Raw genomic sequence first — 16,945 nt, 5'->3', positions numbered from 1 at the left:
ATTTAACCAAGAAGATTAAGTGCCAATAAAAAAAATATTCCAACAAAAAATGAAATATTTAATTTTTCAGTTAAAAGAATTAAATCCCAATACAAGAAAAAACAAATAATTTTCAACTAAAGAAATAAATTTCCAACCAAAAAGATTAATTTTATATAAAAAAAAATAAATTTTAAAACAAATTGTGAATTTAAAAAACATTTTTAAAAAAATAGTTAAATTATTAACCAAATTAATTAATTATCAACGAAAAAGAATAACTTATACCAAAAAACATGAATTTTCAAACAAATTGTGAATTAAAAAAAAATTTGAACATAATAGTTAAATTTGTAACCAAAAAAGTAAATTAATCAACAGGAATATTAACATTTTACCAGAAAAAAAACAAAGTTTCAACAAAACACAGAAATTTTCAAATAAAAACAATTTTTCAATCAATAACGAAAAATCTCGTCCAAAATGTGGAATTTTCAAGCTAAAGGACGAATTTTTGACAAAAGAATTTGAATTTACAACCCAAAGAAATTCAAATTTCCACCAATTTAATTGCATTTTTAATCAAAAAAAGGCCAGTTTTCATTAAAAAAAAGTGAATTTTCAAAGAAAAACTATGATTTTTAAACAACAAAAGAATTTTCAACAAGAAAGTTATATTTGTAACCATTGAAATGAATTTTTAACTAAAAAGATGAATCTTCAACTCAAAAAATGAGCTTTTAACCAAACAGTTTAATTTTCAACGCAAAAAATGAATTTTCTCTCGAAAAGACAAATTTTCAACAAAATAGATGAATTTTCATACAAAGAGACGAATTTTCAACCAAAAAAATTAATTTTCCACCAAAAAAACACATTAATTTTTAAGAAAATAAATCAATTGTCAAACAAATTTGAATTTTTAAAGAAATATTCAGCCTAATAATTAAATTTTTAACCATGAAGATTAATTTTTTACCAAAAAGATTATTTTTGACCAAAGCACATCAATTTTCTATCCAATTTTGAATTTTTGAAGGAATCTTCAACCTAATAGTTAGATCTTTAAATAAATAAATGCATTTTTTACCAAAAAGCTCAAATAGTCACTAAAAAGATTAATATTCTACATAAATGTTACATTTTCCCTACTCTTGAACGTAACAAATAAAATATTTATATAAAAATAAACAGAGTTTTGGAAAATGAACCGAGTTTTTTTCGAAATGAAGGGTAATTAGTGCGCGCTTAGAGCGCATAATTTTCTAATAATAATAACAACAATAAAAGTATTGAAAAACTTATTTATAATTCTATAATCGACTTAAATTTAAATTCAAACTGTTTTGAATATTTCAATCAAAATTAATTCAACATCTTCAATTAAAAACCCTTACTTTCATTATTGATATTAAATAAATTTTCTAAATCTCTACAAGGGCACAAATAACAATTCCTGAATTTCAAAGATTTTTTGGATTATCGAACTTATCCAGTTTTCACGTAAGATTAATTTTCAAAAAAAAAATATTAATCTTTTACCAAAAAATACTATATTTCAACAAAATACATGAATTTTTAACAAACTAGTTGAATTTTCAATTGAAGAAGACAAATATTCAATCAAATAGTTGAATTTTAAGCTAAATTTTTTAAAATTAATGTTAAACGAAATATGTGAATTTTCAATTAAAAATATGGAATATTCAATAAGAATAAGTTAAATTAGCAATTCGAATAAATAATAACTTTCAATCAAAAAAGAAATAAATTTTCAACAAAATAGTTCATTTTTCGAGGGAAAAAAATCCTTTTCTTCCTAAGAAAAAATAAGTTTTTAATCATAGGAATGAATGCATTAAAAACATGAATCTTCAACAAACAAAAAAATTAATTTGAACAAAAAATTTTATTTTTCCAAGTAATTTTATTTCCAAACTAAAAGATGAATTTTCAACTAAAATTATAAATATTTAAGTGAATTACTTGAATTTTTAATCGAAAAGAAGAATTTTTAAACAGGTAGATTCACTAGCAAAGAAAAAGATGATTTTCTACAAGAAAAACGTTTTTTAACCAAATATGTGGATTTTCAATTAAATCGTTTAATTTTTACTTCAAAAAGACAAATTTTCATCCACCTTGTTGAATTTTGAACGAGAAAAGATGAGTTTTCAAACAAAAATGGACATTTAAATTTTCAGTAGAAGGAATTAATTTTCAAGTAAAAAAGATGAATTTTTGAACAAAAGGATTAATTTATTGCAAAAAAAGAATTTTTAACCATTCAAGAATTCTCAACCAAAAAATTTAATTTTCAACTAAAACAGATGAAATTTTAAAACTAAAACATTAATTTACTACGACAAAAGAAGAATCTTTAATCCAATTAAAGAATTCTGAAGAACAAAGCTGAATTTTTAACTGAAAAAATATGAATTTTTAAACAAAAAATTAATTTACTACAAAAAAGGCGAATTTTCAATAAAGAGTTCTCAACCAAAATGTTGAATTTTCAACTAAATAAGATGAATTTTTAAATGAAAATATTAGTTTTCATACATTTTCAACCAAAAACTGAATGGATGCATTTTTTGTTAAAAATCTAATTCTTAAAAAAGCGGATATTCAGAAGAATAGTTAAATTTTCTATTAGAATAGTTGAATTTTTAGTTTAAAAAATTGATATTCAACAAAATAGTTACATTTTCAAGTAAATATGAATTTTCAATTAAAATGGACATTCAAATTTTGGGCTAAAGGAATTAATTTTGAAATGGAAAGGACGAATTTTTAAATGAAAGGATTAATTTACTACAAAAAAGAAGAATTTTAAATAACATTCAAGAATTCTCACCTAAAAAGTTGAATTTTCAACTAAAAATGATAAAATTTTTAAACTAGAACATTAATTTACTACGACAAAAGAAGAATCTTTAATCCAATTCAACAATTCTGAACCAAAAAGTTGACTTTTCAAATAAAAAGGAGACTTTTTTACAAAAAGAATAATTTACCACAAAAAAAGACGAATTTTTAATAAAATTTAAGGGTTCTCAGACAAAAAGTTGAATTTTTAACTAAAAAAAGACGAATGTTTAAACAAAAAATTAATTTACTACAGAAAAAGACGAATTTTTAATAAAATTCAAGAATTCTAAACCAAAAAGTTTAATTTTTAACTAAAAAAGATGAATTTTTAAATAAAAACATAAATTTTCTACAAACAAAATTAACTCTTTTTAAAATTACATAAATTTTCAATCAAATAGTTGAATTTTCATTACGAAAAATACATTTTCAACCAAAAATTAAATGGTTAAGTTTTTTTTTATCTAATTCTAAAAAAACGGATATTCATCAAAATAGTTAAATTTTTTATTGGGATAGTTGAATTTTTAGTTTAAAAAATTGATTTTCAACAAAATAGTTACATTTTCAACCAGAGATAAATTTTCAATTAAAATGGACATTCAAATTTTGAGTTATAGGAATTAATTTTCAAATAAAAAAGACGAATTTTTAAACAAAAGGTTTAATTTACTACAAAAAAAAAAAGAATCTTTAATACAAATCAAGAATTCTGAACCAAAAAGTTGAATTTTAAGCTAAAAAAAAATACTTTTTATACCTAAAGAATAATTTACCACCAAAAACGACGAATTTCCAAACAAAAAATTAATTTATTACAAAAAAAGACGAATTTTCAATAAAATTCAATAATTCTCAACCCAAAAGCTTAATTTTCAATTCTAAAAGAATTTTTATACAACAAGAATAATTTATCACAAAAAAAGATGATTTTTTAATAAAGTTCAAGAGTTCTCAACTTAAAAGTTGAATTTTAAAATAAAAAATATGGATTTTTCAACTAAAGAAGACGAATTTTTAAATAAAAACATAAATTTTCTACAAAAAAGATTAACTCTTCAAAAATTACATAAATCTTCAAAATCTAGTTTCGTTTCTAAATAAAACAATATTAATTTTCAACCAAATAGTTGTACTTTCATTAAGAAAAATACATTTTCAATCAAAAATCGAATTGTTAAATTTTTTGTTAAAAATCTAATTCCTAAAAAAACGGATATTCAGAAAAATAGTTAAATTTTCTATTGGAATAGTTAAATTTTTTATTTAAAAAATTGATATTCAACAAAATATTTACATTTTCGACCAGAGGTAAATTTTTTGCATTTTTAATTTATTTGAATAACAGTTTTGGATCCGCTGTATCTTTGAATCTTTTTTGTTAAAAAAAAACATGTTATTCAACCAAAAAAGACAAATTTAAACTAAAAGAGAAAATTTTTCAACCAAAAATTGTATAATTAAATTTTTAGTTGAAAAATGAATGATCAGCTAAGGATATAAGTTTCTAACTAGAATTATGAAATATTCCACTGGAATAATAATTAAATTTAAAGTTTAAAAAAATATATATATGTATATAATTTTCAACCAAAAATCAAACAAATTCTATACAAAATCGTTCAATTTTCATGAAAAAAAAATATCTTTCTCATCAAAAAAAAAAAAACAAGTTTTTAACAAAGTAGTTTATTTTTCAACCGAAGAAATAAATTTTTAATTAAAACGATAAAACATCAACAAAAAAATAATTTTTAATAAGAGTTTAATTATCAACCAACTTATTTTATTTTAGACTAAAAGAATGAATTTTATAGATATTTAACTGGCATACTTGAATTGTAAACGGAAAACACGAATTTTTAAATAAGGAGATTATCTTTAAAACCAAAAGATCATTTTCTACAGATAAAAATCGATTAATTTAACAAAACACAGTTAAATTTTAAGTTGTAGAAATTACTTTTAAGCCAAACTGATGAATTTTTAATCCTAAAGCTTAATTTTCTACAAAAAAGACGAATATTCCACAAAGAATACAAATTTTCAAACATATTGTTTAATTTTTAGATTAAAAAAATACCAATTTTTATCCAAAACGATAAATTTACAACCAAGAATACAATTGTTGAATTTTCCGTTAAAAATCTAATTCTTATTAAAAAAGATAAACGGATTTTCCGCAAAATAGTTCAATTTTCTACTGGAATAGTTAAAAAAAAATATTTTCAGCAAAGTAGTTACATTTTCAAAAAGAGATGAATTTTCAATTAAAATGATAAATCTTAAAAAAAAATAATTTCTAACAAAAGAATTTTAAACTCCTTGACGTAATTTCTCAATTTTTTTGTTTTGATAATTTGGACGAGAGAACTTTTAAATTCTGACTTGGAACAGGGATTATTAAAAATCCTTTCTTCTAAATCCGAATTATAATTCTTAAAAAAAAAAAATTCTGTGACTTCAGATAAAGAAGAAATAACTTTTCTATATTCACAAAAATTATTAAAATAACGAAAACTTAAATTTTTCTGCGATCAAAAGTAAATTCCCGGTCATTTCCGGTTTTTTGGTCGAGTCGCCACCCTGGAATTCTAACACGAAAACCTGGAAATTTGTAGAGTTTTTTTGCTTTGAAAATGTAGGAAACCCAGCAAAATAATAAAATTCGAAATTATCGTAAAACTGATAAGATTCTCACCTTAACTCTCAACTCCTTCATTGGCTGAGGCATGAGAAGAGATCGAATTGTCGTTACGATCGGTCCGTCAGTTCCGGCAACAATCATCGTGTCACCTTCTCTCAATTTTCCGTTGACTAGAATACAATCTATCGTTGTTCCAAGACCTGGAAGAGCTTTAACTTCCAAAACTGTGGCTTGCAATTCTTCACTATACATCAATTTCTTCGCCAAAGGTCCTTGGCAATGTTCGACAATCATCGCGAGAAGATTTCCCATACCCTCTCCTATAATCAATCATTGCAAACGGTCCCAATTAATTATTAAAAATTATTAAAATAGACAATATGAACAATAGGGCGGATCCAACAAAATTATAAATCGAAAATAGCCTAGAACTAGTCCTCGAAGTTTAACCAGTTAAACTTTTTAAAATATTTTATTTAAACTAAGAGTTTTGGAAAATGAAACGAGTTCTTTTTCGAAAGGAAGGGCAATTAGTGCGCGCTTGGAGCGCACAATTTTCTAATAATAATAATGACAATAAAAGTATTGAAAAACTTATTTATAATTCTATAATCGACTTAAATTTAAATTCAAACTGTTTTGAATATTTCAATCAAAATTAATTCAACATCTTCAATTAAAAACCCTTATTTTCATTATTGATATTAAATCAATTTTCTAAATGAATTTTTCTACACGAATTTTTAACGAAATACTTGAATTTTCAAATAAAAATAAGTTTTCAATCAAAGAAATAAATTAATTAAAAACATTAATTTACTACGACAAAAGAAGAATCTTTAATCCAATTCAACAATTCTGAACCAAAAAGTTGAATTTTTAACTAATAAAAGACGAATTTTTAAACAAAAAATTAATTTACTACAAAAAAGTAAGCTTTCCTAAAATTACATAATTTTTCAAAAACTAGTTTCATTTATAAGTAAAAAAATATCAATTTTCAACTAAATAGTTGAATTTTCAGTAAGAAAAATACATTTTCAACCAAAAACTGAATGGATGCATTTTTTGTTAAAAATTTAATTCTTAAAAAAGCGGATTTTCAGAAAAATAGTTAAATTTTCTATTGGAATAGTGGAATTTTTAGTTTAAAAAATTGATATTCAACAAAATAGTTACATTTTCAACTAAAGACGAATTTTCAATTAAAATAGACATTCAAATTTTGGGTGGACGGGTCCACAAAAATTATAAATCGAAAATAGCCTAGAACTAGTCCTCGACGTTTAACCAGTTTAACTTTTTTTATTTTTCATTTAAACTAATAGAAAAGTAATATTTTCAGTAAAAATAATGTACTTTCAACAAAAGAGATGAATTTTTAACCAAATATAGTTTAATTTTTAACTAAGAAGATAAATTTTCTACTAGGTATAATAATTTCCAACAGGGAAAGTCAAATTTTCAACCAAACACGTGAATTTCAACTGAAAAAGATTATTTTTCCACCAAAAACCAAATAATTCAATTTTCAATTGAAAAATTAATTTGCAACCAAAAAAGAACAAATTTTCAAAAAAATAGTAAAATCCTCAACCGAAAATGTTTAATTTCAATTAAACAGTTTCATTTTTAATAAAAAATATGAAATTTCGACCAAAAGGGACGAATTTTCAAACGAGACGATCGAATTTTCAAAAAAATACATGAATTTTTAACTAAAGAAGATTATTTTTGACTTTTCACTATCAAAATATACATTTTTAAACAAGAAATAAGTTTTTACGAAAAAAATTGAATTTGCAGTTTAAAAAGTCAAGTATTTAGCCAAAAAATTGAAAAATTAATTTGTAACCCTGAAAGAAAAAATTTTCAACAAAATAGTAAAATCCTCAACCGAAACTGCTGAATTTTAATCAAATAATTAAATTTTGAATAAAAAATATGAAATTTCGGCTAAAAGAGATGCATTTTCAAACCATATAATCGAATTTTCAAAAAATACATGAATTTTCAATTAAAAAAGATAATTTTTTCACCAAAAATTAAATTTCAACCAAAAAAGAACGAATTTTCAACAAAATAGTAAAATCATCAACCGAAACTGTTTAATTTTAATCAAATAATTAAATTTTGAATAAAAAATTAATGAAATTTCGGCTAAAAGAGATTTATTTTCAAACCAGACAATCGAATTTTCAAAAAAATACATGAATTTTAAATTAAAAAAGATCATTTTTTCACAAAAAATTAAATTTCAACCAAAAAAGAACAAATTTTCAACAAAATAGTAAAATCATCAATCGAAATTATTTAATTTTAATCAAATAATTAAATTTTGAATAAAAAATTAATGAAATTTTGGCTAAAAGAGATGTATTTTCTAACCAGACAATCGATTTTGCAAAAAAATAAATGTTTTTGCAAATAAAAAAGATTATTTTTCCAACAAAACCAAGTAATTCAGTTTTGAATTAAAAAATTAATTTTTAACCAAAAAAGAACACATTTCGAACAAAATAGTAAAATCCTCAACCAAAACTCTTTAAATTTATTCAAAAAGTTAAGTTTTTAATTTAAAAAATAATTCATGACAAAAAAAGGAGCAATCTTTCAACAAAATAATAAAATCTTCAACCAAAACCGAGTAATTTTAATTAAACAGTTGCATTTTTAACCAAAAAGAATGAAATTCGACCAAAAGAAAGGAATTTTCAACCAGGATAAAAAAATTTTCTTTACCAAAAATAAAATAATTCAATTTTCAGTTGAAAAATTAAATTGCAACAAACAAATAGAAATTTTTCGACAAAGTAGTAAAATCCTGAACCAGAAATTATTCTTTTTAATCAAAGATTTGCATTTTTAACTAAAAATTATTTTAATTTTAGATCAATATTATCTGAGTTCGGCCAAAAAGAATGCATTTTCAACAATATAGTAAAATTTGTAATCAAAGAGATACATTTTTTAGTAAAATGATGAATCTTTAACCAAACAAATTCATTTTTAACAAAGTAATTAAATTTTAAAGAAGATAGTTGAATAAATTTTCAACCAAAGAAAGAAGGAATTTTCAACAAAATAGTTCAATTTTCAACTAAAGAAAAAATTTTCATCCAAATTTTCAAAAAAACAAAAAAAACTGTTAAATTTGCTGTGGAAACAAATTCCAGTTGAGTTTTCATGATCAAAATATGAATATTTTTAAAGAAGAAATAACTTCATAAAAAAAATCGAATTTTCAATCCAAAAAGTTGAATTTTTAATGAGAAAGTACGACTTTAAGAAGATTGTCGAATTCTCTTGGAAATAGTTGCATTTTTATCTAAGAAAGATGAAATTTCTCTTAAAACAGATGAAATTTAATTTTTAAAAAAATGTCAACAAAATAGTTGAATTTTCAACCAGATAGTTGCATTTTTATTCAAGAAAGAGGTAATTTCCACCAAAACAGGTGAATTTTAAAATCAAAAAGAAAAAATTTCAAAAAAGAATTGAATTTTTAACCTAAAAGTTTCATTTTTATTCCAAAACGATGAAATTTCTTCTAAAATAAATGAATTAACAAAAAAAACTTAAAATAAATAGTTAAATTTTTATCCAAATAATATTTCAGTTGACTTTCCAAAACCATAATAAGAATTGTAAAAAATAAGTTAATTTTCTGCTAATTTGTCGAAATTTTTAACTAAAAAGTATGATTTTTTAACAAGTTTTTCTAGGAAGTAGTTGAATTTAGAAAAAAAAACAGTTGCTTTTTTATCCAAGACAGATGCAAAATTTCGACTAAAAAATATAAACTTTTAAATGAAAAAGACAAACACTATACCAAATAAATGCATTTTTATCCAAAAAAGATTAAATTTCTCTTAAAGCAGATGAATTTTTATTTAGAAAAAATTTTCAAAAAAAAAGTTGAATTTTTATTCAAAAAAGATTGCAGTTGCCTTTTCAAGATCAAAATATAAATTTTGTTAACAAGAAATAAATTTCTACGAAAAAAATTGTATTTTCAATCCAAAAAGACGATTTTTTTCAACCAAAAAGCATGCATTTTTTATTAAATATTTGAATTCTGTGCCAAATTGTTGCATTTTTATCCAAGAAGGATGAAATATGCACTAAAACAGATGAATTTGTAATAAAAAAGACAAATTTTTTCGTTCAATTTGAACTTTAATTTAGAAAAGGTTTGCGTTCATTTTTCAACGTCAAAATATAAATTTTTAACCAAAAGCTCATTTTCTACGGAATAGTTAAATTTTTAACAAAACAGTAAAATTATCAACCAAAAAGTATGACTTCTTAACAAGATAGTTTAATTTTCAACCAAACAGTTTTATTTTTATCCAAGAGATATAAGATTTTTCTCAAAACAGATGAATTTTTCATTTAAAAAAAAAATTAAAAAATAGTTAAATTAAGAAATAATAAATAAATATCTTTCTTCCACAAAAAATTTCAGTTATATGTTTAACATTAAAATATTAAATTTAAGCAAACAGTAAATTTTCTAGAAAATATTTCAATTTTCAACAAAATAGCAGAATTTTCAAACAAAAAATATGATTTCAAGAAAATTGTTGCATTTTTATCCAAGAAACATGCAATATTTCTACTAAAAAAGATCAACTTTTAAAGAAGACCAATTTTCATTTAAAAAATCGTTTTTGATCCAAACTTGATTTCAGTTGACTTATTAGCAACAAAATATGAATTTTAAACAAAAGGTTAATATTCTACGAAAATAACTGAATTTGTAACCCAAAAACACGAATTTAAACAAAAAAATAGTTAAATTTTCATCGAAAAACATTTCAAATGACTTTTCAACGCAAAAATAAGACTTTGAAATAAAAATTAAATTTTATAGGATAAAGTTGAATTAAAATAAAAAATCAGCATTTTTATCCAAGAAAGATGCAATACTTCGGCTAAAAAAAATCAATTTTCAGAAAAAGATTTGAATTTTGAATTAAAAAAGATTTCAGTTGACTTTTCACGATCAAATTATGAATTCTTAAACAAGAAATATGTTTTTACGAAAAAAATTTAATTTTAAATCCAAACAGACCAATTTTTTCAAACAAAAAGATGACTTTTTAACAAAATAGTTGCATTCTCTACCAAATATGTAATTAGATTTTTATTTAAAAAAATGAAATTTCCTTTGATTCAGATTAATATCTATTTTTTTAAATAGTTGAATTTTCATCCAAAAAAAGATTCCAATTGAATTTTCAAGATTAAAATATAAATTTCTTAACAAGAAATCAATTTCTAGGAAAAAAATGGTATTTGCAATCCAAAAAGACGAATTTTTTAAGCTAAAAAGAAAAGTGTTTAACATAATAGTTGCATTCTCTACCAAACAGTTGCATTTTTATCCAAGAAAGGTGTAATTTTTTCTAAAGGAGGTGAATGTTAAAATCAAAAAGACAAACTTTTAAGAAAGAGTTGAATTTTCAATCCACCAGTTGCATTTTTGCCCAAGACAAAATAAAAATTCTACTAAAACAGGTAAATTTTTTAATCAAAAAGACCAATTTAAAGAAAAATAGTTTTTCATCCCAAAACATTTCAATTGACTTTTCAACAAAACAGCAGAATTTACAAACAAAAACTATTACTTTTCAACAAAACTGTTGCATTTTTATCCAGGAAAGATGCAATATTTCGACTGAAAAAGATAAACTTTCAAATCAAAATGACAAATTTTCTGAAAAAATAGTTTTTTCAAGAAAATCATTACATTATCCACCAAATAATCAAATTTGTAATTAAAAAGATAATCATCTACCGTAAAAAGAAAAATTTTCAGAAAAATATTTGAATTTTCTATTAAAATTTCTATTAAAAATTCGAAAAAGTCGAATTTTTTTCAATAAAAAAGAAATTTTTTTAACAAAATAGTTGCAATCTCTACCAAATATTTAATTACATCTTTATCGAAAAGAATTAAAGTTCCTTCAACACAGATTAATTTTTATTTGAGAAAAATAGATGAATGTTCATCCAAAAAAAGATTCTAATTGAATTTTCAAGATTAAAATATACATTTTTTAACAAGAAATCAGTTTCTAAGAAAAAAATTGTTTTTTTAATCAAAAAAGATTAATTTTTTTCAACTGAAAAGGATGAATTTCTAATCAAATAGTTGAATTTTTAATCAAATAGTTGAATTCTCTACCAAATTGTTGCATTTTTATCAAAGAAAGATGAAATTTGCACTAAAACCGATGAAATTTAAAAAAGGCAAATTTTTGTTATTTAATTTGAAATTTGATTTATAAAAGATTTGAGTTCATTTTTCAAAGCGAAAATATAAATTTTTTAACAAAAAGTAATATTTATACCAAATAGTTAAATTTTCATCAAAATAATATAATTGTTAACCAAAAAGTATGATAATTCAACAAAATAGTTTAATTTTCAACCAAACAGTTGCATTTTTATCCTAGAAAGGTGTAATTTCTTCTAAAGCAAGTGAATTTTAAAATCAAAAAGACAAACTTTTTAAAATGAGTTGAATTTTCAACCAAAAAGTTGACCTTTCAAAGAAAAATGAAAATTCTACTAAAATAGGTAAATTTTTATACAAAAACATTTCAATTGACGTTTCAACAAAACAGCAGAATTTTCAAACAAAAAGTATTAGTTTTGAAAAAAATTTCTGCATTTTTATCCAAGAAAGATGCAACATTTCGACTAAAAAAGATAAACTTTTGAATAAAAATGACAAATTTTCTGAAAAAATAGTTTTTTAAGAAAATTATTTAATTATCTAACAAATAATCAAGTTTGTAATTAAAAAGATAATTACCTACCGTAAAAAAAAAAATTTCAGACAAATATTTGAATTTTATATTAAAAAAGATTTCAGTTGACTTTCCACGATCAAAATGTACATTTTTAAACACGAAATACGTTTTTACGAAAAAAAATTGAATTTTGAATCGAAAAAGACGAATTTTTTTCAATCGAAAAGATAAATTTTTAACAAAACAGTTGCATTTTCTACCAAATATGTAGTTACATTTTTATCCAAAAAAGATTAAATTTATTTTAAAGCATTAATTTTTATTTAAAAAAAATAGTTGAATTTTTATCCAAAAAAAGATTCCAGTTGAATTTTCAACATCAAAATATAAATGTTTTAATAAGAAATCAGTTTCTAAAAAAAAATTCATACTTTCAATCTAAAAAGACGAATTTTTTTTAACCAAAAAGGATGACTTTTCAACAAAATAGTTTGATTTTCAACAAAACAGTTGCATTTTTATCCAAAAAAGGTGTAATTTCTTCTAAAGCAGGTGAATTTGAAAATAAAGAAGACAAACTTTTTAAAAAGATTTAAATTTTCAACCCTCCAGTTGCATTTTTGTCCATGAAAAATAAAAATTCTACTAAAACAGGTAAATTTTTCAGTCAAAAAGACCAATTTAAAGAAAAATAGTTTTTCATCCCAAAACATTTCAATTGACTTTTCAACAAAATAGCAGAATTTTCAAATAAAAAGTATGACTTTTCAACAAAATTGTTGCATTTTTATCCAAGAAATATATGTTTTTACGAAAAAATTGAATTTTCAATCGAAAAAAGGAATTTTTTTCAACAAAAAAAAAACGAATATTTAACAAAATAGTTACATTCTCTACCAAAAACATAATTACATTTTTATAAAAAAAATGAAATTTCCTTTAACACAGATTAATTTTTATTTTTAAAAAATAGTTGAATTTACATAAAAAAAAATTCCAATTGAATTTTCAAGGGCAAAATTTAAATGTTTTAACAAGAAATCAGTTTCTAGGGAAAAAATTGTATTTTCAATACAAAAAGACGAATTTTTTTTTAACCGAAAAGGATGATTTTTCAACAAAATAGATTAATTTTCAACCAAAAAGTTGCATTTTTATCCAAAAAAGGTGGAATTTCTTCTAAGGCAGGTGAATTTTAAAATCAAAAAGACAAACTTTTCAAAAAAGAGTTGAATTTTCAACTAAACAGTTGCCTTTTTGTCAAAGAAAAATGAAAATTCTACTAAAACTGGTAATTTTTTCAATCAAAAAGACCAATTTAAAGAAAAAGATTTGAATTTACATCCAAAAGATTTCAATTGACTTTCCAACAAAATTGTTGCATTTTTATCCAAGAAAAATGCACTATTTCGACTAAAAACAATAAACTTTTAAATAAAAATGTCAAATTTTCAGAAAAAATAGTTTTTATCCAAAAAAGATTTCAGTTGACTGAAATCTTTATCCGATAAAAACTATTTTTTCTGAAAATTTGACATTTTGATTAAAAATTTTAATTTAAATCCAAAAAGGAAGTGTCTTTTCAGGAAAATTATTAAATTTGCCACCAAATAATCAAATTTTTAACTAGAAAAATAATCACCTGGCATAAAAAAAAATAATAATAATAAAATGTCAAGTACAATCCCTTATTTGAAAAAAATGTATACAAAATGAAAAAAGTATCTTACCAGTTATGGCGCTCGTTGGCACCAAAGAAACGTAACTCCTAGGATCTGGATTCTCGTAAAAGAGGGCTGCGTTCAAACCCTGCTCGGCGAATTGAACAATCACCTCCTTGGCTCGTTTTTCAAACTCCCTCTGGGAATTTATCGACTGTGTCTTGATGATGTCTTGTACATCTTTCCGATTCACCGAATTCCAATCGTAGATCCTATCGATTTTATTAAGCGCGACCACGAAGTGGGTCTTCTTCGCTTTCAGAAGATTGATACTCTCTATTGTTTGAGGCTCGAGACCGTGCATGATATCTACAACTAGAATTGCAATATCGCAGAGGGAAGATCCTCGATTTCTCAAATTACTGAAAGATTCGTGACCGGGGGTGTCGATGATCAAAAGACCCGGGATTTTCAATTGCTTGTCTGCAAACTGAACAACAAAATTCGGGTTTCACGAAAATGAAAGATATTTTTTCAAGTTCCGAGGAAAAATTAAAATAATTTTTTATTTCGAAAAATTAATTTGAAGAGATTATTTAAAAAGATTTTAGAACAAACGATTTTCTAAAATTTCTAAAAATAGTTTAGAAGATTTTAAAGCAACATTTTTCAATTTGGTAAGAATTTTGAGAGTTTTTAAGAGAATAGACAAATTTTCTTAATATTTCTAGGAAAATTTAGAAGATAGTAAGGTATTTAAAAAAAAAATTGGAATAAGATTTGAAAAACTTGAGAAAAATTTATCAAATACTTTTTGATTCCTTCCCAACTTCTAAAAGTTCTAAACATCTTTTAAAAAGACTGAAATTTTTCATAATATTTTGTAAAATCCTGTATAATAAAACAAGTTCTTTAAATTTTTTTAGATTCTTTTCTGATACCCGTGAAATATTTGAAAAGCTTCTACATTATCTCAAGAATCTTATGAAAATTATATTTCCAATAAATTTAAAAACTAGATGATAATACTTACTTTCTTGTTCTCAACTATCAGAATTTAATTTTAACATTGATTTATTATAACACTTGGAAAAATAATTTTCCATTAATTTAAGTGTTGCCAAAATTTTGAACCTAAATTAATTTAATTATACAAAATTGTGGTAAAACAATATTTTATTTACAGCGCTCGGATCATGTGACTTTTTCGACTTCTATCGAACTTTTTTTTAATCATAAGTTTGGATTCAAAATTCAACTTTTTTGTCTAAAATTAATCTTTTTCGCTTAAAAATTCAAAATTTTAGTTAAAAGGAAATAATTTGTTAATGATTTTTTTTTTGCAGAAAATTAATCTTTTTGTTTGAAAATGTATCCTTTATGAGTGGAAAAATGAACGATTTTGTTGAAAATTTATGAAATGATCAAATTGTAGGTGAAGAATCAATAATTTGTTCAAAAATAAACTTTTGTTTAAAATTCATATTTTTGGGTTGAAAATTCCATTTTTGTGTAGAAAATTCAACTATTTGTGTGCAAATGAAGTTTTTCATCAAAAAATGAAATTTTCGGTTTGAAATTTCGTCTTTTTGGTTGAAAAATCTTTTTTTTTATTAAAAATTGATATTTCGGGTAGAAAATTAAAATTTTTTTTTAGAAAATTCGTCTTTTTTGCTTTAAAATTTTACTTGAAAGAAATTCATTTTGTTGATCATTTTTGTTTTGATAGAAAATAAATCTTTTTAATTGAAAATGTACCCTTTAGAAGGTGCAAATTCAACTATTTGGATAATTTTTCTAAATTTGCAACCAAAAATTCACCTCTCTTTTACAAAAATCTACTCTTTGTCTGGAAAATATTCTGTTTTTAATGAAATAAAAATCTTTTTTGTTTGAAAATTCGACAAATTGGTTTAAAATTCATCTTTGTAGGTTTAAATTGAGCTACTTTATTCAAAATTCAACCATTTGTTTAAAAATCAATTCTTATCTTAAAAATTCCTATTTTTGGGTTGAAAATTCATCTTTTTGTGTAAAATGAAACTTGTTTGTAAAAAATTAAATTACTTCTTTAAAAATTAAGTTTCTTATGGAGAAATAATATTTTCGGGCTGAAAATTTAATTAATTTCAATAATTTGTTGAAAGGAATGAATTTTATTAATAAATCTTTTTTAATAGAAAATCGATCTTCTTTGAAAATTCAAACATTTGTTTAAAAATAACCTCTTGTTTAAAATTTATATTTTTGGGTTGAACATTCCACTTTTTCAGAAAATTAAACTAATCGTTTGCAAATTAAGTTTTTTATTCAGAAATCATTTTTTTTATTGTTGATTCTAAACGAAAGTTCATTCTTTTCGTTAAAAATTAATCTTTTTTGTTAAAACTTCACATTTTCGGGTAGAAAATTTAACTTTTTTGTAGAAATCTTTTTAGATAAGAATTTAACTGTTTGTTTGAAAATGTAAATATTTTATTCAATAATTTCTAACTGAAAATTTAGCCAGTTTCTTGAAAATTCATTGTCGTTGTTGTTGAAATTACAGTTTTTAAGTGAAAATTAAACTATTCCATTTTTAATGGAAAATTGATTTTTTTTAGTTGAGAATTTAACTCTTTGTTTGACAATTTAGCCACCCGAAGGCCCCACATAAAAGAGTTAGAAGCTTTCTAATAATCATGAAAGATCTGAGTAGAAATGGTTTTGATTTTATTTTCAAAGAATAATTTTCAGTTTCAAAGATTTTAAAATGTGGCTTAAAAGAATATGGAATATTTTGAGACCATTTTTATTAATTTTTCAAGATTTACAAATTTTGTTAGGTAAACTGAATTTTGTCCGGGTGTGAAAAAAAGTTTTTAAAATTCCTGGGAAATGTTGAAATAATTGTTTTGGAAGGAATTTTAAGAGATAATCGAAAAAAAAGATCACAAAACATTTTGAATTATTTCCTAAAATTTTTTAAAAGTGTGAAAGATTTTAAAGCAAAATTTTGTCATATTACACAATTTTAGAAAAAA

The 16,945-nt window shown here is 22.4% G+C and overlaps 1 protein-coding gene across 1 annotated transcript in view; it reads right to left on the bottom strand.

The window, feature by feature from the left end:
- The window catches only part of LOC117173744 (eukaryotic translation initiation factor 5B), a 481,426-nt gene that overhangs the window by 419,432 nt on the left and 45,049 nt on the right, over window positions 1-16,945 (bottom strand). The window contains exons 8-9 of the mRNA XM_033362384.1: window positions 13,992-14,412; window positions 5,552-5,817 (exon numbers count right to left, since the gene is read on the bottom strand). Coding sequence (XP_033218275.1) covers window positions 5,552-5,817; window positions 13,992-14,412 — 687 coding nt within the window. The remainder of the gene's footprint in view (window positions 1-5,551; window positions 5,818-13,991; window positions 14,413-16,945) is intronic.

This window comes from Belonocnema kinseyi, chromosome 5 (assembly GCF_010883055.1).
Source record: "Belonocnema kinseyi isolate 2016_QV_RU_SX_M_011 chromosome 5, B_treatae_v1, whole genome shotgun sequence".
In the NCBI taxonomy this organism is placed as follows: domain Eukaryota; kingdom Metazoa; phylum Arthropoda; class Insecta; order Hymenoptera; family Cynipidae; genus Belonocnema; species Belonocnema kinseyi.
The sequence above is the reverse complement of the archived record's forward strand: the minus strand, read 5'-3'. Positions and strand labels throughout refer to the sequence as shown.